We start from the raw sequence: 24,605 nt of genomic DNA on the forward strand, positions 1-24,605 counted from the left end.
AAAAATATAGCCTTTTTTTCTTGAGTGTAAATTGAAGTTTTAGATTCTAAATTGGATGATACCGTTAAATCTGTCTGTTTGCCTGTCAGTCCAACTGTACAGCTAGGGGTCTGATACTAGTGATAGTTGTTTGTTTTTTGAAGAGAGTTCAAGTAAAGAGTGTAGGTATACATTGAACTAACTTAAGACCTTTCAGTTTTAAGTTTGTATACAGTGCTTCCCACACTGTACTCAAAGCGGTTTAAAGCGGTTTATCCCTGGAACTGACCTAATTGGCACAACAGCACTTTAATACTTCCTCAAATCGACTCTCATTGGGGCATATAATCCATTGCAGGTTCTGTACATACGTGCATATAGTATTAAAGCCCTAACTTGACTATCCATATATGTGCTGTCCTTTGAGGTGTGTTGTCTAGCCCTTTTGATCTAAAATGGGATGTTTTTTTCGAGCTGAATAGTCTAAAATGGGGTCCACACTACATTATTTTCGATTTTGCTTGGCCTAAAAAGTAGTCCATTGTCCTTTACCAAAGCATTAATTGCCCCCAACATGTTGCCCCCTGAAGGAAAAAATACAAGTGTAAAAAAATTCATTTTGTAATCCACCATTTCCTTAATATAGTACTACTAGTACTACAAGTCTATTTTGATCTAAAATTTGAGCTTTTAAAAACTTGTAATGGTCTATAAATTGGGTATTGTTTTTTTCTTAAAATGGGGTCTGGACTCTGGAGTTGGTAATATTGGCTGCACAACCCTACCAGAGCTGACTACTTGTAATGCCGCTAGGATTCAAATATTCACATTGCAACCTTTCGACTGTCCCTGCCTGGAATGTGAATCGGTTGAAAGTCAGTTCCCCTGTCCCCGCATATTTTGTTATGAAGAGTTTGACTGGTACATACCAAAAGAATTATTAAAGATGTTACCAAATGTTCTTAAGTTAGTTAAATGTGTAATCTTAAAAAAATAACAACCATCAGACCCACTAGCATGCAATTCACAAACAACCGCCAGACTCCCTAAGATGGAATACACTAGTACTAGGTCTTCACTCGATGGTAGCTCTCCTTTGTCCTCCCCAACCACTATAGAATACAAACATTTCTGTGTCATAATTTGGCTAATTAAACGCTTCTAGTACTTCCATTGAAGCTGTGCTTGCAGAATACCCATGAATCTATGTCCGTTTTTAGAAAAGGGCTTCATTTTTAGCATGGGGATTGGTAAACCATTGAGGCAGAATGACCAACCACATTTTAGGTGATTCTTAGTCAGATGAAACTCTACTTGAGGAAAAAGGAAATTCGCTGCCTGTGCAGTTTAGTTTGAGATTACATGTACTTTAAATAGTGCAAGGGAAAAGTAAACAATGAAGTGAGTGGCCTAAATGTTTCTATTGTACGAGATAGGAGACTTCGCTCATATCATTTTTGGCAAAAATTATGATGCGCTGTGGCATGGAATATATATATTCCATGGAGTCAGACAAACATGGACTCTCTTTCATACAATCTGTGTCATACTGTTTACAACAACAAATAATCTAGTCTTTGTCACTCAGATCCTTGCAATAAGGCTATTCTTTACTGTACCAGCAGCACCCTACATGTAGATTAGGTATTACTGCAGCTACAAATAATTCTCGACAGTTCTTGTATGTCTGTGCAGGCTCTTTTTGGATTGCAAGTTGACTCAATATTGTCCGGCTGTACGCCCTCTATGAGCTGGCTGTACTCACGTGAGATATGGTCTAGAGGTCATGGGGTCAAAATCTAATCCATACACTCAAGTCATACAAATAAATAGAAGAAATAGAAGATGAATAATTGTATCAATTTGTTTTATTACATAATCCAGACGAGAAATAGACACAAGAACAAGATTTTTGACATCTACGATACATAGATTAAACTACATATGTAACTTATTCAAGACAGAACATTTACTCTGTGTGTCCAGAAGTTCATCATTATCAACCATAACATATGACTTAGACATTTTTTAGGATTTCTCTGGACAGAAATATTTTGCCTTAAAAATATAATATTTATAAAAACAAATTAGCTATGAGTCAATTTTTTAAGTTTAAGAAGTACGGCATATGTCTTAATATTGTTTGAGTACATAATTCAAAACATTGATGTCAAATGTCTTTGTGTTGTCAAATGTCTCCATTTTCTGATAAGTTTGCAACTTCTGAAGATTGTGAACTACGACGGCTTCATATGTAAGTACCTCCAAGAACTATTTAAGATTGGTGTAATAAATACAATTTACAAGCTCCAATCTTTAAAAAAATGAGCAAAATGAGACGTCTAATTTGAAGAAATATTTTCTTGTTACTTTTGACGTAATCCACCGTCGTCATAGATACAAACGTTTCTTTTTGCGTCCATATAAACGCTTGCATGGACGTATTAATATAGAATTTCGCTTCGCCATGCATATGAAAGCGTAGGAATTCGGGGTCCACCATCTTGGAAATCGTCAAACTTATACTTTCGCATGGAGTTTACACTGTGCAGTATTCGAAGGCCATTTTGGATTCTCAGATTGGTAAATTTTAATATTTCTATTCCAAAAAAAATGTATGATGACCCCTGATTTATTTTCTTAAACTGAGATGAGTTTGAGTTTACTTGAATAAAATAGTCGCAAATATTTGAAAGCACTAACTTCCGAGGCGCTACTACATGTAATAAACATACATACCACTTATGTCAAATTTGTACATTTCATAAGTTACATCAATTTGAACGCAACCTTTTGGGAACACATTGTTTTACAGTTCATAGTTTGACTCTTAGTGTCAGCTGATTGAAATGTACCTTTCAAGGTAGCGTTTCAATGGATATTAAATTACTGTTCAGCCACCCTTGTAAAAAATAAATCGAAGAAAGCAAGCAAGATGAATCAAACCGTTAATACAACTTCCTACTGCAAGGTTTTACAACAGGTTTTGTTTTCGCTCTCTTGAATTTCACCATATTATTCTTTGCATTCTGTAGATGTGTGTAGAATTCGGTGAATATGTTAAGTTCTAACATTAAGAACCCAAACAACGGCAGGGTGGAGGAGGGGGGGGCGCTCATGTACACTGGACATAGTTAATTTCTTTATATTATATGATAACCCTGAATTTGGTGGAGAGTCCCAGTAAAACGAGTACATGCATGTATAATCAACAGTTTGAGTTGTATGATGGCATTATGGGATACATTTACAATGGACCAACACAAAATTACATTTATAGTATACTGTGGGCCAACACATTGAATCTATCATTCCTACCAGGGGTCTACCAGCCTATTTACATCTCGATCTGTAATTTTGCAAAAACGGAGATCGCGATATAAACACGCTAAGGGTGTCCTTGTGCTTATTGATAGTTCTGCTGAGTACATCTTATGAGTTGACGCCATAGCAACACTTATATTTACATGGAGGTTCAGCTATGTGTATTCCAGCTGTGGCATTTATTCGTCTATGAACCAAGTTTCTTATGATTTATACGTATCTTGACTAACACAAGCATCACAATAAGCAGTTTCAAGCATTATTTAGATACAATGACTTAGTATCAACCATAATTTTTTTTACAGGGTAAGAGTTTAATAGTCTTGGAAATTCCTCTACCTGCATGGTTTTTCATTATGAGTAAACCCCAAGTGAGTCTCGTGATCACACTTCACGTATTTCAAATTGTTAGCAGACACGTAAATTTACTATATACGTCATATCCGACTCCGAGAACCTACTTACAATACAAGAGTACGCCATTTCCGGGTTCAAATTCACATCACAAAGTTCCTAAATTCATTTTATAATTGTTTACCCAATCACTGGTCGAATACTTATATAACAAAAGCAATTGAAATAAAAAGAGTAAACAAATTTTGTAAACAAAAACAAAACAAAATACACATAAAAATGATATATGCGAGTGCTTTATTCTCGTCGATGACAAAGTTTTGGGCATTTCTAGTACCATGCGAGTTAAGAATGATGTATAAGCATAGTAAATCGCTGCATTGGAATAGCTCAGTGAAAGGGTAATAAGAAGGTGAAAGGGCATTGTATTTGCATAAACTAAAAAACATAGTCCCTTGCACTACTACGTGTATGATATGGCCTACATTGAACCAGTGCTCATTACCACCTCAAAGAATTTGTTTTTAAAAAAAATCTAATTTTTAAAATGAGATAAAATAGAATGTCAGTGTCAAATAAATATATAAATATTATCAAAAAGGCAAGAATCGAATATTTTTACGGTACAGTAAAATAACTTGCATAACATACTTTAAAACATTCAGTGTTTTTTTTTTAATATTGACTATTAACCAATTTTTACATGCTTATAACCGTTTAAAGTTACATTTTGTGAGTGCCATAGATACATGGCTAAAATGATTCCAAAGTGTTCATATTTTCACTGAATATTCATATTTTTATAGGTGCGCCGAAACAAGGCTCTGATCTATGAAAAGGAATCAGAGCGCCCCCTCCACCTGAACACCTCGCCCCCATAGCTTCCTCGAGAATCTGTTGACCATTAGGGTAAAATTTGCAAATTTCTTGTGAAGGGCACATGTCTTGAGATTTGAGATTTGAAACAAAGTGCGCTACACTGTCAAATTCTCCTATAACACTGTCATTTCATTGGTGACAATTAGATGGTATACACGAAACCCATATCCTGGAAATTCAAGTTGTTTACTCCAGTACCAGCACAATTTGAGATGCGCTACGATGGCAACATTTCGAATCAATACTTCAATAGTTCACCACGCATTTGTTTACATGGAAAAGGCAATGAATGACTCATCCAATGAACAACACTCATTCAATCACGTGATCATTTTCCTGACACTGTCATCCCTATGCTATGTACAAACAGATGTTCTGCAACTATAATTTACAAATAGCAACTTGGATTGATTTATTTTAGGGTTAAAACATGCTTAGCTTTTTTTGGCAAGATTTGTGCTTTGTGAGTACAAACATCACTTGAATGATCGTCTTTGTCGCAAGATGTTCTGTTGTATTTGTTAGACTGTTGCCAGGATACATGTGTTTATAAATAGTCTAATACCTATAGCAACGAAGACTTTTGAAGACAGTTTTATCGAATCAATTCCCTGGAAAGTTGCAGTCTCGTTTTCACAGATTAACCACTATTTTCGTTTTCAAAATCTTGGTAAAATTTAATAAATGGAATTGTCTTTCACATGTCTGTTTTGAACATGTCCGAAATGCTCGGCGTTTCTGAGTCGTGTAGAGAGTCTATGTCCATGCCACAACTCACTGGTGGAGATGCTGTCATATCACCCATGGTTCCGCTGCCAGGGGGTGTCACAGCCGTTAAATCCGACATACTGCCAGTTCCCGGTGTGCTATCACTTAGGTCAGTTAGCGTTGTACCTGAGTCCCCTGTAACTGTTGTGTTGTTGTTGTTACCGTCTCCTAACTGTCCTGATGACGGGTCTTTGGATTTTGACAAACTACGTCGATACTTTGCCCGGGCATTTTGAAACCATACCTGCAAAATATTAGATAAAACGTTGTAGTTATAATGGTAATCGTCTGAACTGATACTCTAGACACTTGTAATACAGAATTCATTAAGAAATCGGGGAAAGTAACATCGTTTGAAGTAGCGAGTAGTTCAATTATAGCGTCTCGCGAAGAGTCTTTAATTTAGAAATACATGACAGTTAACACAGACAGACATACATACATACATACATACATACATACAGACAGACAGACAGACAGACAGACAGACAGACAGACAGACAGACAGACAGAAGTACGTACGTACGGATGGATGGGCGGACAAACATACATACATACATACATACATACATACATACATACATACATACATACATACATGTACATACATACATACATACATACATACATACATACATACATACGTACGTACGTACGTACGTACGTACGTACGTACGTACACACGCACACACGCACGCACGCACGCACGCACGCACGCACGCGCGCACGCACGCACGCACGCACGCACACACACACACACACACACACATACATACATACATACATACATACATACATACATACATACATACATACATACATACATACATACATGTACATACAAAATTGGAAATTGATCAAACAAATACATAAGCAAGACAATCCCCATTGTAATCACAGTTACGTGAGATATATATGGAAGTGTATATATTAATTCGATGATTTATATTTATACATGTTAATTTTTTATAACATATTTATGCTTCTCTCCGGTGAGGAGCACCCTTTATTGGTCCAGCGTTAGTGCAGGAGGAAGCTGGAGTACTCGGGGAAAGCCCACGTTGTTCTGTATCTTAGACTGATCGATTGCAAGTTTAGGTACATCTCGCTCCTAACAAGAACAACCTATATTTACCGCTACTATTCACGACTGTTTTGCATTCACCAGTCACCATTTACGTAATATGATAACTTATTATGCCGTTGAACAATCATGAACTATTATACATCAATCAACGATCACGATGCTACACTTTTAGGGATGAAAATATCCCTTCGAACATCCTGGATGTCTAGTCAATTTGACAATATATGTATTCATCATTAGCAATTATACATCTTACTACTGTCCAAATCAAATCTATTTGTAAAGCTTCCCATTGTCTGTTGATATGCTCCAGTCACTTATCAACTCAGTAGGATTGCCAAAACTCAAGAGACATTGATAAAAATTATCCCGATCAACAAACGCAATCCATTTTATCCTGCCTCCTTCGTAGCAGGAGAAAAACTGTAACCCAGGCTAATACTTGTAGACAAAAGTGCCAACTGCTTCAATCTATAACCCTCGAAAAAACACCGGTTCAAGGAAAGACTTCACGCATTAGACAAAATTCGGTGAGAACAACAATACAACTGATACAAAAACAGGGTGCTGTAGGTTCAAGTGACACTTTCATCAGTTTCTTTATATCTACTTATATCAAGTCAAGCAAACGCACTACTGTTTTCTGTCGGGTTGTATTCAACCAGCTACATAATTTTGATGACGAAAAATGACTCTATGACCAATGAATCTAGGTGTCTAAGACTCATTCTGTATACAACGTCACTACATACCTGAAGCACACGTTTAGTAAGACCGGTTTTCTGAGCAAGTTGCTTGAGATCTTTAGCATCTGGGTTGTGGTTGAGTGCGAAGTAAGATTTCATAGTTCGTAACTGGTGGTGTTTAAATGACGTTCTCATCCTCTTTGTTCGCTGCTGTTGATACTGTTCCGCTGTTAAATCCTGGCTGTTTTCACTATCGTTATGAGGGTAACCTGTAACATCAAAAGAATCAAATTATTATCAAAAATATGTCATTCAAATAAAAAAATGAAGGTGAGAACGATGATCTTAGGATATTAATGACAGTTTTGAGTTACCGAACTATCGCTTTAACTTTGACCTTGACCCTGACTCTGACCAGTCCAGGTTTATTATATAGAACATGCTGCCATCTCTGGCCCTGTTCTATCTACCCGTGAGCTAGTGACCAAGAAGATATCTATGTTGTAGTTCATGTAACCCTAACCCGATCTCCAATCTCCAACCTCCAACCTCCATTTGAACAGATATTCAGCACTTTAATTCCCATCCTTTTAATAATTATCAAAGAGATAACGAACAGAAACAATTTACCGTTTTATTTAACAATATTTCCCTATCATTTCAGGAGAAGCAAAACAACCGACAATACAGGATGGACGTGTCTTTCGCAATCCTTCACTGATTGTACTTTCGATAGAACGATAGTAATTTCTCTTCTTTTTTCCTCCTCTGTTATCACCTATCTAATCTGTAGACGGTCCTGGGGCTATTCACCAAATGTTCATAGAGAGAGAATGTAATTTGGGACTCAATTTCAAATTACCCCATATTTCCTCGGTACTACCCGCCCTTCTACTTCGGAAATTAAGTTAATGATTTTGCCACTTGTAAGCTTCCATTATTTCTGCATGAAGTGGTTTTCAAAAAAACCTGTCTCACTGGACCCATTCATGACTCGGTTGTTTGACAGATTTTTGCCCGAGAACTTGCTCCTTTGCAAAGTTTGCAAATACTTCGGTGAAAAAAAGGCGGAAAGGGGCGAACAGGTATCTAAAAAAGGCATAGACGATTTTTCTCTACAAAGTGAGATGACGTCATCTATAGCGTATTATTAAAATTCAGTATATGACAACAGGTGAAAGGTCAAGAAATGGTGGGTGCAATTCGATTTTAAAAATCACTGAAAATGACAAGTCCAATATGTCCATCCAAATTATTTTAGATTTTGGGGAAACATATTGAATGGCAAAATATAAACTCGATATGGAGAATACCTGAAGCCAAACGGATGACGACACAAATACAGACTGAGCGAAATAATGTAATTGTTAGAACGGTGTGACAACAAACTTAGGTGTTTGTGAATCAAAAGAGAACGTATTTGAAGTCGGAATTTCCATCAAAGGACAAACAGTTGTTAGCGACCACGCTGTAGGCGGGAAGATTCTTCATTTTTTAGCGACAACGATAGTGTCCCGAAGGCAAGAAAGATGTGTGACGCCTGACACTATCGGATCAATCTCCAATCTTTGCTCTTACAAAAGGTTAATGGTACAATTACCAGTCAAATACACCTTTAGGGCTTTCACTCTAAAACTCGTTAGTTCAGTCCTCCTCTCCTCTACGCACTCTCGCCAGATATCACATTATGAAGAAAATATTGCACCATTTTCGTCTCTTTCGGTCAAACGTTTGATAATAAGTATTCATGTATTTGTAAATCAAGGGTAGCATTCTCCCAAAGTTCGGAATAATCTTTAATTTGAAACGCGCCAGGGGCGAAAGAAGAACTCTTACGACGGCGAAGTCTACTAGCCTATAGAGTTATATAGAGTCGAGGGGACTACACACGCATGGCCGATCCAATGAGTCGGTGAGGGCACTTGAGATCCTCTCTAACAGATAAAGTTAACACGGATTGATGTCATCAGAAATAAATCTCTGTATCGTAAAGGTACGAATGAACAATAAAAGAACGGCTTAATGGGCCTCCTAGAGACCGATTACAACACTGATAAGACCGGGGAGAATTCACTGTGGACAAACTATACAGGCTCTACACATGTAGCAGTGGATGATAGCTTGGAGCAGTTATCATCCCCGTGGGGCTTTATACAGCTGATATACAATATAGATAAGGAGGAGGATGATATGAAGTTATACCGTACTCAAGACTATACATCTATGTTCTTGTACACATGGAAGTACAAACAACTTCGTAGTTTAGGTAGGCTTATGCCGATCATACGTCAATCTCGTTCTCTTTGTGCAAACTTCTATATCGGAAAGACACTGTACTTCACTACAGATTCTCGAAATGGTGGTGTATCGGGATTACGATGTCCATTGTTTGACATTCGTGTTGTCATGGTCGCAAAATCGCCAATTTAAGTCCAACCATTGATAGATTTTAGGATCAACAAAAAATCAAAACACTAATAAATGCAAGGATCTAGGAATAGCTTTCATTTACAAGATTCCTAAAGAGATATTCACACATTACGTTACAAGACACTGTAATCAAATGTGTGTGTGTTTTTAAGCTGCACTAGATGCTTCTGGGCCATTTTTTAGAAACTGTTTTTGTAGATGTTACTCCGTAATATTTTACGACATGAGGTGTATTGAATCATCTAGCATCGTCGTAAACACAACAGCCTCTTTTACGGTACCGTCCAAAACGCACTGCCAATATACATGATATGATATGTGTTTTATTGTCATATATATATACTGATACATATATAATGAAATGTGCATTGATTTTGCGTGGAAATGAAAAATTTACAAAAACAGTACTCTGTAGAGGACTCCTAACACTTGGATAAAAGCTAAACACTGTGTGATTAGAATATTTCGTTGCTTCAGCAGAATATGTACTCTGTCTTGGGAGAATGCTATAGGTCAACTTGTGTGTAGCTGTACACATAGCATGGTAAGGAAAAGTAAAGTAGTTGTATTTTACCGTGAAGGTATGAACACTACAATCAGTGCTTCCTTTCTCCAGAACAGGTGGCACACAAAACGTGAACATTAATTACGAGACACGCCCGTGAAAATCGCTGTGACTGAAAATGTATGACCTATAGTTTGTGCCTCAAAATTGAATAATTTATTTCATTAGAACACAAACAAGTAAGAAACAGATTACAACTACCATATATAGGCATCAAGGAAAGTAATACTAACACGGTGATGAATTCAAAACAAACATTCGCTAAAGATTTAAATCCGTCACTACTAACACTACCTATGGTCCAAAATAAACCGATATTTACTATGTACAATATCTTGTACGTTAACCCTTTTTAGCGAATAAAGCTGTGACTGCTTTGTGAAAAAATGATCCAGTTACAGCCAGTACATGTTTAAATACCATTATGATCTGACCACTAAAAGGCCAGTATGACAATGCTATATTTTCCCTTCAACTTGCGGGCTAATCACGTCTAAGTTTCGGAATGAAATTTGCGAACCTTCAAGAACCATGTGACTGTATTCATGTAGATAGATATATTCGTAGATGACGTACTTTTAATGCTGACATAGCCATATAAACATCGACTCGTTTGCTCAAAACGTCTGGTCTTAACTTTTACTTCAGGCAGTTCTTACGTTTTCAAACTGCCAATATTTGGTGATGACAGATACATACATGTCAATCAAATTATTTCAAGTTATGACAGAACGCTAAAAAAAATAGTGCTACATAATCAGCACATTAGCACGTCATTATGAGATGACAAGAAGGTGTTATAAAGCTATATATGGACACTAAACAATACATCTACACACCTATGCTGTAACGTATTTTCCCGCGAGTGCCTTTGTTTCCTAACAGTTTACGTCAGTTACCCTATTAAACAGAAGCAACCTAACTAATGGCATCCTACTGTCCATGGGTTCCCCAACACATTCACGGTTTTATTTCATTAATTTGGTGTACGCGTACAACTGAATACAGATATAGCGATAATTACCGAATAAGGCTGACATTAAATGATATGTAGTGTGACATTTTTCACGGGTAAATACTGCTGTGTTTGTCTCTTTTACTGATTCTAAATTTGCACAATGATATCGATAGAGGGCGCCATTTCAACCCGAGCCGTGAGTTAGCACAAATCACACACAGGAAACGCTTAATGAAACAAACCAAACAAACAAATGATTTAAAAAAATATAAAATAATATTTGTGAAATATGATAAACATGTAGAAATCTTCAAGAATCATATTATTTTTGTTTGCTTTAGCAGAATCTACATTGTGGTCAGAAAATACTGTCAGAGGTGACATCACAACATATAAATAGGGAGTCATGATTAAAGCAAATAACTGAGCTAAATCAAAATACAGTTATTGTATGCTTACACTAACAGAGAGCAACCCAATCCATGGGAATTTAAAACAAAATCAACTCTTAAAGTTTTCAAACAAAACACGCATGCTTGCAGGGGTTCCACAGTTTTCTAGTTTAGACCAATGTCTGCTTCGCGGTTATGAAGGTGAAACTATCGAAGGCAAAATACCTCGAAGCTATCATTGTGACTAAATACCATTCGCATTACTCCCCGTTATGCTGATACTAAGTGGCGTCGGAAAGGTGGCAAAGTAAGACCATTTAGGATGAATATAAAAAAATCCTAGTATGGTGAAATTTGTTTACAAATACGATAGTTTACAGTCGGACATGTATACGAAAGTGCTATTAGGAAACGTTATGGTTTCACAAATTGTAAACAACAAAATTACAATTCTAGAAATTTTATTCAAGGTAGGAAGTTTATCTAACGTGATAACGTATTTATGTAGTAATTACAAACTGTGTACAACCTAATTTCGAGTTGTTACATGTATGTAGATTCTGTTTTGCTGTCTTCTTTGTTTAAACAAGTAGTCAAGGGTTCTACAGAGAATATATACATTGAAACGACAAATGAACACGTGCACACCATCTTATTGGTGTCTGGTGTCATTTGTAAAGATAGTCATTATCTTTACGCTTAATAGGTACACTTTTAAAACATTTAATTACCCTTTTACGACAAGCTGTTACATGGTCACTAAGTGTTTTTATGTTAGATTATATTGTTCGATTCCTAGTTCGTTTTTTCCAGTTTAGTTTACTTAAGCTTAGTTTAGCTAAGCTTAGCTTAGTTTAGTTTAGTTTAGTTTAACTTTTTTGTTGAATTTTGCATGTTATTGTTGTTGTTGTTGTTGTTGTTGTCGTTGTCATTGTTGTTGTTGTCGTCGTCGTATCTGACAATGTAAAGTACAATTCCTTAGTTGTGAATGTTTAAGAACAAGAACAAAAACAAGAACAAGAACAAAGTGATTTTCCTCAGGTTGTTTGGCGATTAAGGGGAGCAGCTGGTGTCACGTGCACGTCGTAATCTCTTCTACAGGCGTGAAATTGTATGTTTTTGGTTGTCATTCATCTGATCAGTGGTACGAAGACAACCATAACCAACGAGAGAACCGTCTAGCTGATTGTACTGGTGACAGTTTGATATCACTGAACTCAGCTCCGTTCTATGAATGATTCAGTAGTTACCTTGCTCAGTATATATTTAGCAAGGACACTGTAACTTTTAATAGTTGTTTGCAAAGTACACCGCGTTACTTGACGTCTACCGAACACCCTACAGGGACCGCCATGGATAGGGCCAGAAATAGGTAGAAACGAAACACGTGAAACAACAAAGAACGACGGTCAGAGGGATTCCATGGCTCAGTTTCTCACGCAATCCCCCGACGCATGGCGAGATATTTCAAGGAAGCAATAGTGTAAATGGTTGACATCTGTATTTTCTAAAACAAATATTACTGCGGAGAACCATCTTTCAGATTACTAAGATAGACACAAACTAAAACTATTGTAATTCAGTGTGTGTTAGATTACACAAGTGTGCGATAGTAGTGATAGCTGGTGCCTTGGTTATGTCGATATAATCACCCTGTAAATCAACGTAGTCAACATTGAAAGTCCCCCGAAATGTAAACGGGAAGATCTTGGAAATCTAGAAAAAATAAACGGTGGAAGAAACTCTGCTATTAGAAACACCACCCTACTGTGAGAATAATTACACATAGTAGATTATATCAATATGTTACAACATCTTAGTAATAGCTGAACGCTTAGTTTCCACGGTAGAAATAGGAGGTATAAAATACGTTTACCCAGTCAAAAATAAAGTAAGTATAAAATAATTGATATGTATAAAATTTATGATAATATAAAATGATTCACGTTGCATATATTAAAGTTAGTGGGGTGAGAATTACAGCAAATGTTGTCAATCGCACACAGTGATCTAACTAATGGTAACATTACAGTGATTTGAAAATCACAAATCTTGATTCTGAAGACTCACTTTTTTGTTTCATCTTAGGGTAAGATTTTGGATACTGTGTTAGCCACGTGTGAAGATGTAAATTTTGAAATGTGATTTATTTGACCTCTTAACTGTTATGACCAACTGTAGTAATACAAAACAATACATCAAATACATCATTACTATACACAGATATGCGAATTTATTTAAACGCCCACCTTTCTTTTTCTAGATCGTATATTAGTTTATTTTCCTAAACACGTGACATTTAACGGCAATGAGATTTGATAGCTTTCTGTATTATATTATCATATTTTAAGTATATAGTATTTTTCGACCACCAGCACACAAAATGTCATTATTTTCATTAAATATCAATATATGGATCATTGATATGAAACTATCTATTAGCACAAGACTTAAATGAGTATAAGTTGATTAATACAAATTTATCATCTGGAAGACATAATACATTGAAAATTTAACTTCTCTCTTTTTTTGAGACCTTCACCCCGTCTTGAATTTTATCAATACCATTATACTTAGATAATAGTTTGGAGAATGCCGAGCATTCGAATAATTTTGTGATCTGACCCTGATGACGACAATCATCGGAAAGTATTACCGGTCACTTGCGTAGTATGAAATTGATAGACGTAGATTAGACAGCCTTTTACGGTGGAACTGGGACGGAAACCCGATGAGGAAAACAAACTCATTCGCTATTAGTATGCGTTACAAATCAATGAAGTGGACTGAACCATAAGATTTAATACAGACTGTGAAATAGTTAGTCACCGATAAGAATGTGTCTACAACGTATGTGAATCAGAACTAGCCAAAAAAATTGGCAAATGAATAACAGAGTTTGCATCGTACTAAATTTGTCGTTTCGTGGAGTGGTTTATTTAACACAGTATAGTACTATATACATATGTTCCTACTTATGCCGGGGGATATCTTTTAAAGCAGTGAAGAAACGATTTATACACAGGAATATGGGGTTACATTGAAAAGCATTGACAAATGTATTCTACTTAAAATCGTATTCACAAACGTACAAACATGTCTAATAGTTTATTTTGTATAATGCCGATGATTGAAACACTTGTTCGCGTCCACACTTCATGTACAGCTGACGTTGTGCATCGGGGCGTCGTCGTTGATTAAAAACTACTCGCCAGACAAGCTGGTTGCTTCGAGAGAATACTGCACTCATGTTTTACGCAAGCAGTAGTCACACAGAACGAAGCAAGGCGAATGAATGTGTATGTATGGGTTGGGTGGGGGTTGGATAAATAGATGGATGGACAGATAAACCTATACACAGTACATAAAAGGTCACTACCTAGATAGCTACTATAGCTATGGATGGATGACTGGCTGGATGACTGGGTGGATGGGTGGGTGAGTGAGTGGATGGATGGATTGACGGACGGACGAACAGACTGACGGACGGATGGACGAACAGATGGGTGGCGTGGACGGACGGACTGTCAGGCAGGCAGACAGACATACAGACAGACATACAGACAGACAGACAGACAGACAGACAGACAGACAGACAGACAGACAGATAAATAGTTCGATCGATCGGTGGATAGATTGATGACTAAATTAACCAGATGTATAGATTATTGAAAATGTCTAATTACTTTGAAATTTTCAGCTGCATGAACGTTAAATGACTAAATGGAGAAAAAAAAACACTTATAAACTTGAGCGCGGCTAAAGCAGTAGCTAGAGTACAGTACAGGAGTATTATAATTAATGTGATTCGGTGTGCACAGAGTAGTATTGTCAAGTACGATTTGATATCTAAATATTGCATTTGTTAATAGTTTGCTTGTATTGTAAAAACTACCAATAGACTGTTTATGTCCCACATACAACATGTATTTGGACACTTTGTATTCTTTTATCCAAATGGTCAATTTATTTCACTTTGAGTGGAGGAATGCTAAAGTCAACATTTGTTTGTAAAATGCAGTGATGCACTTCTTTATTTTGTAAAGATGGTACACGAAAAACAAATCAATTGGGCATTGCAGTGTCATCTATTGACTATAACATGTCTAGGTACAACCAATTTTGTATAATAGTAACCGTACTATCCGCTGTGGAACCTGAGGGTCGAACGCTTTTATATTTTCAGTATCAAGTCTGTGGGGGTTAACAATACATAAAATTAATATACCTGTACTATTTCCATCCAGCAGCCCATGTAATTTGATCGAGTAATCCGATCTGTAATTGACTCGCTCGGGCGCGGGGCAGATTCTACTCTACACTCCTCTACTCTTTCACACTGACATGGCGTGTTTTCTTTTCCTTTTCATAGTGTCAGCTGATGTCAATACTGGGGTCTTCTGACGTTTCACGCCTGCGGGCAAACCGGCCACATGAACCAAGCATGTATTCCATTTGTTTTCTCCAACTACTTGACCAGGCTAGCTAAAGAATGGAAGTTATGAACTAGAATAACATCGGTGATAGGCAAATCAAACAGTATCAGTGGACGGAGTGGTTTACTTCGGAAAAACTAGACGACGTCGGAAGAGTGGAGTAGACATCTTATTGCCATTTGGTAGTGAATGAGACGTGCCGAACGCAGCAAGACTTCACTTAAACACTTAAAGCGAATCGGAGTAAATGTAGCGTCGATAATAGTAATGGAAAGTTAAAAACAATTGAGAAATGTAAATTCATTCCACCATCAATTCTATTAACATTTAACCTCGCATTCGACTTCGATGCCGGTAAAATCATTTTAGCTCTGTCCTGCACAATCTTCGTTTCAAACATAGAACAAGAACGTTAAACCCAAATATACGATGTGAAATTATCATTTCGTTTTGAATGAATGAAAACAAAGGACATAGAGTCTTCATGACTTCGATATTTGACTCTTCCCTTTTTTATCGTTACTAAAGACCAACAGAAACAAACATTCATCTATCATTTTCTGTTGTGCACGCACAGGCAAAATCTTCAACTTCAACTTGTTGAATAGTTATGGGAAAAGTTATACGAGAGATAAGCGTATTGGAAAAAACTAGGTGGGGGAGGGGGGGGGGGTAAAATAAACATATGGGAAAAACCATGAGAGAACAGTAGAGGGTGCTATTTTTTTTTTAGAATTCGCAAACTTTAGATGTAGGTTACAATGTGGACCTAAAATTGAACACTAACAAATCAGAACACACATAGTCCTCGCAGGTATAAAACAGAAAGGTAAAAAACAAGTCGAGCGTTTGAAGCCATGGATGACAATTGTGTAATGTCTAGCTGCTTAACGTAACGATTAAATTTGACAGGTGAATAATACAGACAAAGTCCATGAAAAGTGTACACACAATGATTAGGACAATAGATATGGTGTTGAAAATACTATGACTTGTCACTTTCTGTTTTTCAGACACGCTCACTTTGAGATCCAAGTATAACTTAAGGCGAAATTCAAGTAGCCACACGATTCGGACGTAGACGGGTCAATACCACGTTATGACGCGTGTTCCCTGTGAAGAAATCGGAGTTAAAGTACGGCTAAAATTTGTTGTTTAGAGAGCACGGCAGGTGTAACAGCTATGTGACATAGTCCATAGCAAATCAAGCGGAAGGCATTACTACGTAACGGTAACGTTTTCAATTGGAGCCTGGGGATTAAAATCTCGCTGTACAAGAGACTAACGAGAGCTATTCAACTCACGTTATTGTCACATACATACTTTTCTCTCACTTCTCTGTTCCTTGCTGTCCAGTATTGTTCTTACAAAACGTTCAAACTACTAGCTTGGATAACCCGGCACTGTATGTTATCAGTACGTACCAGCAGATTTGAGAACTAACCTAAAATTGGCAGTGTCCTAATTAAAGTAGAGGTTGATATATATAGTATTTGTAGTACAATAACTAGAGGACTGACATTTAGAAATTAACCCTCAACAGACAACTGTTCTATATACCACCACATTATTATTTATATACATAAAAAGTGACCCCACGCGAATCCCATATTGTATTCGGTTTTGGATATTGACCGGAACGTCTTTTTATCAAAATATTATAAATTTTGTCGTAAACATGTGAACTGTACGTACTGAGTTCGACCAGTGGACGATAACATATATTGAAAAAATATGTCTGTATGTATGTATGTATGTATGTATGTATGTATGTATGTATGTATGTATGTATGTATGTATGTATGTATGTATGTATGTCTGTCTGTCTGTCTGTCTAAATAGCTAGCTAGCCATCCAGCCATCTAGCTAGCTAGCTTTTTAACGTAACTATCATAAATTATATATATATCCGAATGCCGAATGCCTAGTCAAGTTCGATAGCTAAGTTAACAGATAAATCGAAGACGCACATCAATGAAACTGAACATGTCTGATAGTTCTATCCACGAAAAAAATGAAATATTATTAGGTATTATCCCGAAAATCTTACAACTTTTACAACCCCAACTTTCTGTTATGCAATGATTTAACTATTCGAAAGAACATGTTTAGATCCGAGGCTAATGAAAGGATAGGTTTGTTTGTTTGTTGAATAATGATATTATTATGAAACATATATATAAATATACCTAAGAGGTGATTAGTATGCACAAAACAAACACATTTTGGTAAAGAATTAATGGCACTTTACATTAATTCAGCTGTGTGTCATACTCGTCGACTGTGCTTATCAACGTGTTTTTGTTCAATTGCCTTGGTATTATTAACTACTCTTGTGGAACTTTTGTGAAATAAAACACACATCCAGATAGCCCGGATGTGAATCAATATGGGCAAATTCTCCGGGATCATATCAGTACCTCCTAGGAGGGCTGTCCAAATACAAACATGACATGCGCATATCACCTTGACCACTAATCTCATCCGCTGTCCGTTTCCATGACAACAGTGATGAAAATGTCATGGGTGGAGAAGTAGGAGGGATTTGTAATAACAAATTAGAAATAGATTGCAGATGTGTTAGCAGAGATGTAAAACAGACATACTTGTAGTGACAGACCAGAAGTGAAAATCCACGGCATTTTGTTGGCAGAGGGCCTACGGAACTGAATGTGGCAGTACCATGTAACTTATATAAACTCTTTATCAGTTCCAACAAATACAGTCATATATTACCATTAAAGAAAGGTATATTTTCATTAAAATGTATTAAACCCGTCAGCATTTGGTAGTTATAAATTGCATTCCGATTTTTAGACACGTTTAGAATACATGTATTAGAGTTGAAAGGTTAGATCTTGTTTTGTGTACAGTATTTATACATGACTTGTATAAATAAGAATTGACGAGTTTTCGCTAATTACATTTCCGACTGTATCTAACAGACACTGTAGGTGAATTCAAGGCAAATACCGGTATCTAACGGACACTGTAGGTGAATTCAAGGCAAATACACAAGAAAGTTATAGAGGTTTAGTTTAACATATGGAAAAAGAACCAATCGTTGTAACAGTATCCCTTCTATCAGTGAAGAATGATAAACACTTGGAAAACAACAACAACAATAACACTAACAATAACGAGTACAGAATAACAGCGTGCCTTTGAAAACAATGTTTTTGAACACAACGTCTTTCAATAATCAGTTGGAATACTTGAATGTCACAAGTCGACTTAGTTGGTCACGTAGTGTTGAGATTATTTAGTTATAGGTACGTGAAGTTTGGCACTTCAAATACGTAAATAGTTTCAACACTGTACACAAAAGACAAAGTTTGTTGTACTGAAAGTTGTCATCCACGCAGTCGTTTCGATTTTTTTTTTACATTTCCACCTCAAGCGTTTATTGTAACAATAACAAAAATTGATGTTGTAAAAGCGTTTGGAGAGAGGAAAACGTCTAACAGGATACAGGCAAATGTGAAATAACAGAGTTCAATATAAACTAAGAAAAGGAGCTTACAGAATGAACACACTTTATATAATATATTGTATATCACAATCGAGAAATACTTCCCCGAGATATTTAACCTTGCCGTATATTGATTACCTTTAAGTGGAGATAGTGTTGTGACGGCAAGGAAATTGAACTCCCGCTGCAAGTGATTTCTTGTTTTAAAGGAGAAACTGTTGCATGTTTAAAGTTCAAACAAACCGTGCATCATGCAACGTCAAATGTCAAGTCTATTAGTTTCTTTTGCCAAAGTTTGCATTGTACCAAATCTCCAAAATGACATATTTTGCATATACGTATTGCACAATAAACAACCTCAGGTGTTAGCAACGTATGTTGTATTCATTCATTCATTCATTCATTCATTCATTCATTCATTCATTCATTCATTCATTCATTCATTCATTCATTCATTCATTCATTCATTCATTCATTCACACTCAGTATATCTGCCATTGAAAAGAGTACATGTAGTTAATTGGTTTGGTAATTCTTTACTTAGGCATAGCCTACTCCGAACTTTTCTCTTTAGAAAAGGTGCAATCTGCATAATGTAACAGATTTTTTATATTTTGCTGACAGAAATGCAACATTTCAAAAAGCTTGTGTAACAATGATAGTTTTGCGTATTTTCACTTGTAAACTGTAAGTTTTTAAAGAGATAACCAAACTTGAAGATTACGATGTAAAATGAAAGCAAATAAAAACCTAGAATACACTCCCAATGTTACAACTGAAATCACGAAACACGAAACAATCGACACTGAAAAAATCTTACCAACATTGCTATATTTTATCGACAATTATACCTGTAGTAGTGTTGGTAAGATTTTTGTTGAGTCAGATCTAGACGATAAAATGTAGCACTGTTGGTAAGATTTGTGGAGTCAGACCGTCGATAATATGTAACAGCGTTAGTAAGATTTTTCTTGGGGCAGACGACGTTTTATTTCAGGTCATGTGATTTTAATTGTAACACATTAGACTAAGGACCCAGGCACCTAAATTGGTTAGAGAAATTTGATTAAATATTCTCTGGTAAATTATATATTTTTAATGTCATTGAGTAGAATCTAGAAACGAACGACAACATTTCCATTTCAAAACTAAAAATCCGTTTTATAGTACAAAATACTTACTAATAGTCACCTCAGACTCACAATGTATTTCTCAACAGTGGCAAGTAAACTCTATTCATGATTAGCTAAACAACTATCCTGAATCGCACAAGAAACAACTGGTTTGCAGATTCATTCTAATTACTTAAAGCATATTTATTGTACGCAAATGTAATTGTTTGATATCAATGTTAACACTATTTGTACCCGTAAATTATTTCCTAATCTAAATACCAGTAACCGAACATTTAAAAATAAACATAACAGATGGATAGATGAATGATACATCAATGTACAGTGACTCCTAAAAAAATATCCATTTTGAAATGTCCAAACACTAAATATCCATAGTATAAACACAGCAGCTGTTTGGGAGTTTTTAAAAGCCATATTTTCCAATTAATTTTCTTCCTACTACCCTTTTGGCAGAGAAAATAAAACCATTATTTTTTTATATTGAAGCTATGTTTGTTTTATTGAACAGGTTTATATTTATATACTCAAATATGACTCGTACAGGAATGGCTAATGCAGTGCAATAAATGGAAAAGGGTATGTATTGACTTCTCCAAATCAATGAAATTGACAATATTAAATATGGAAGGAACGATGATTGATATGCAAATTACATACATATTTTGCTACTTGGTGGCCAAATATGGAGTAATATTTATTGCATTGATCAAGAGTTGAATACGAATCAATGGAAGCTGACTGACTTATTGGATCGGAGTTGAGGAAGGAAATTAAATTTTTTTGTTGGCCCCGTCATCCCTTAGCAATTATTAGCTAATACATTTCTCATTGGGGTTATACTTATTTCCTCTGTCCAGCTATACATGTTTTAGAGAAAGCAAACTGAGTTGGCTCTCAGAATAGTTTGATCAATTTTGAGCACATGGAATAGTAATGCTATTAATGTCAAGGTGAAAGATTTAAAATTGAAAATGTACTAGATATGCGTAGACAGTATTCTTATATTGCATTAAAATATATCAAGTATAATGAACCAGGTTATGATTAAATAGAAGTGCCCACCCTGCTATAAACAATGGCATTGTCTACTCTGCCCATCGTGCTATAAACAATGGCATTGTCTACTCTGCCCACCCTGCTATAAACAATGACATTGTCTACTCTGCCCACCCTGCTATAAACAATGGCATTGTCTACTCTGCCCATCCTGTTATAAACAATGGCATTGTCTACTCTGCCCACCCTGCTATAAACAATGACATTGTCTACTCTGCCCACCCTTCTATAAACAATGACATTGTCTACTCTGCCCACCCTTCTATAAACAATGACATTGTCTACTCTGCCCACTCTGCTATAAACAATGACAGTCTACTGTGCCCACCCTGCTATAAACAATGACATTGTCTACTCTGCCCACCCTGCTATAAACAATGACATTGTCTACTCTGCCCACCCTGCTATAAACAATGACATTGTCTACTCTGCCCACCCTGCTATAAACAATGACATTGTCTATTCTGCCAACCCTGCTATAAACAATAGCATTGTCTACTGTGCCCGCCCTGCTATAAACAATGATATTGTCTACTCTGCCCACCCTGCTACAAATGATGGCATTGTCTACTGTGCCCGCCCTGCTATAAACAATGATATTGTCTACTCTGCCCACCCTGCTACAAATGATGGCATTGTCTACTGTGCCCACCCTGCTATAAACAATGGCATTGTCTACTGTGCCCACCCTGCTATAAACAATGACATTGTCTACTGTGCCCACCCTGCTATAAACAATGACATTGTCTACTGAAAGCATACTTAGTCATCACTTGCAATTGACTGAACTCAAACCTGGCATTATAAGATACAGCATATAAAGAAACCGATGACGTAATTTATCATACGAAAACCATTCTATACAATCAAATGTTCTAACAATGCCAGAAGACAGTTGTAAATGTCAAAAGAGGAATACATCGACTCTAACATCACACTACAATAGTTTAATTGAGGTTCTATGTAAGTATTTTCACTCCAGTAAAAAGCTTATAAACTCAACTTGTGCCATTTTAAAGCCTATTGGAAATTGCTGTCAGTGAGTATTAGGATCAAATTTCACTGATAACTTTTGATGGATGTGGAAGTGAAAACGCGAATATTAGATTGACATTATGATCTCTTTAAAAAGTTTCACAGCTGAGACTAAACTGACGCTTTAGTGACTGTCTGAGCCCCCGTGTCATCTCAAACGTTTCTCTAATAATGACACATGGCATTCATCACTGCTTCTTCGTTAAACATTTTTACATTTCTTGTGAATTATTGACAAATTCACGGTAAGGAAATATTAAATCAGGCACCGATAATGTCAGCTGGATGAATTCTCGACAGACAATACGCTACACTATTGTCAAAAAAGTGAACATTTTTTACAGTTTTAAATTTCATAAAATATGTACAAGCCAAGATATGTCGTCAACCGTTTGACAATTTTTTCCCGCCAGAATATTATATTAAAAGTACAAATATATTAAGATTCACATCGTCTGCTTTCTGTGCATTTTCCGGCGGTCTATAGTGAAAAGCTAACTTCTGTTGTTTATGTTTTTTTAAACTTTTATCGAAGAATACTGAGTTATTTCTCATATGATATCAGATTGTTTGAAAGATTGAGCAAGTTGGTATATCTGTGAATGGATTAGAAATATATTACTTTTTTGCCAGTGTTTGGAACTTTGGATTTTACGATGTAGTCGTAACATACAGAATGCAGAATACAAAAATAGGACAATTTTTGATTGATTTGTTTTCAAATGATAAAACAAGTTAGTCTAAAATAAATCGATGCCAGACTAGTAACAATTCTGCTGCTGAAAGAATAAGAATTGGCGCATGCGCTGCGTCAACACCTCGGTCACTGAGGATATTCGGGAGCACTGCTTAGTTGAAATCGCCTCGGAATTCTGCTGAAAGTTACAACCCCGATGAACGGTTACAAATTAAGTGCTTAATCATGTGTATTAATACTGAAATATGTCAACAAAATCCGAGGTCAGAGGTCATATCAACCAGATGATGATAATAATACGGCAGCAGTCTCTCTTGGCATTTGTAAAGGTCCCTAAGGAGATTGTGGGGTATGCTAGCACACCATGCCGTAAGAGAGTAGAAATAAATAACACTCAACGAATGGATATAAAAGAGGTTTACAGTTTCACTTAACAATATTGGTTTATTAAAAGGCGATAAAATAACTAAAAATTGACTGGTGAGTGCTCCTCAAAAGACAAGTCAATTTAAATGGATTTGCAACGAGGCTCACACTACAGTTATCTACTCGTCGCCTGGTTTACAATGTATGTATTTGACTACACGTTTTCACGGAGCTAGAACTGCATGCACTCGGGTTCCGTTGCTCGCTACAGATTAAACGTTGACGAGTTGCAGGGATTATCACGTACCCCAACTATTCTGACAAGCATTTATGATAAACCCCGCAACACTTACACAAAATATTACAAATTGTATAAATGTTCAGTATGAATGACATAATGTCTAGACGAAACTTGCGAAATTCTGTATCCTTCTCTCTCTATTTCTGTTAAGATTTCTCTTCGTTCAGTTAATAAAATTATTTTTTAATATACACGGTTTTCAAACAAACAAACAAACAAACAATTTCATCAACATACAGTAAAAATAAAAGCGAATTGAACGTATATCAACTGGAATGATAGTGAATATATTGAAAATATAAAGTCCGTACAATGTTTACCCTAAAGAGTCTTCGGTAACATTCAATGTCTAATGGTGCGTGCTTTGTTCGTGCTCTCATCGAACATGCAATGGAAAGTATCGGAAAAGTAGAAATTCTAGCTTGAGGATCTGGAATCTTTATATAGCGTAGTAATTCTCCGGAGAGCTCGATGTTGATCTTAATACCAAGCCAGAGCACCATTTTAATTTCAGAAAAGTAGCAAAAGCGATTTGTCGCTTTACCAGATAAATTAATTCCATTCAAATGAGAGTGAATTTCCATTACATTCTTGATTACTTCGTCGAATTTTATTAAATGGGCTTAGTGTGGTTTTGTTGCCTATATTTACCTAGTTTGGAAACCGTTAGGGAAAGGCGGGCTT

General features: G+C 36.2%; 1 protein-coding gene across 1 annotated transcript in view; it reads right to left on the reverse strand.

Annotated features, from left to right (window-relative positions):
- Nucleotides 1–5,233: 5,233 nt before the first annotated feature.
- LOC144441417 (LIM/homeobox protein Lhx9-like) overlaps nt 5,234–24,605 on the reverse strand; it is a 32,915-nt gene continuing 13,543 nt past the window's right edge. The window contains exons 3-4 of the mRNA XM_078130988.1: nt 7,144–7,346; nt 5,234–5,548 (exon numbers count right to left, since the gene is read on the reverse strand). Coding sequence (XP_077987114.1) covers nt 5,234–5,548; nt 7,144–7,346 — 518 coding nt within the window. The remainder of the gene's footprint in view (nt 5,549–7,143; nt 7,347–24,605) is intronic.

The sequence above is a fragment of the Glandiceps talaboti genome, chromosome 10 (genome assembly GCF_964340395.1).
Source record: "Glandiceps talaboti chromosome 10, keGlaTala1.1, whole genome shotgun sequence".
NCBI classification, from domain to species: Eukaryota; Metazoa; Hemichordata; class Enteropneusta; family Spengelidae; genus Glandiceps; species Glandiceps talaboti.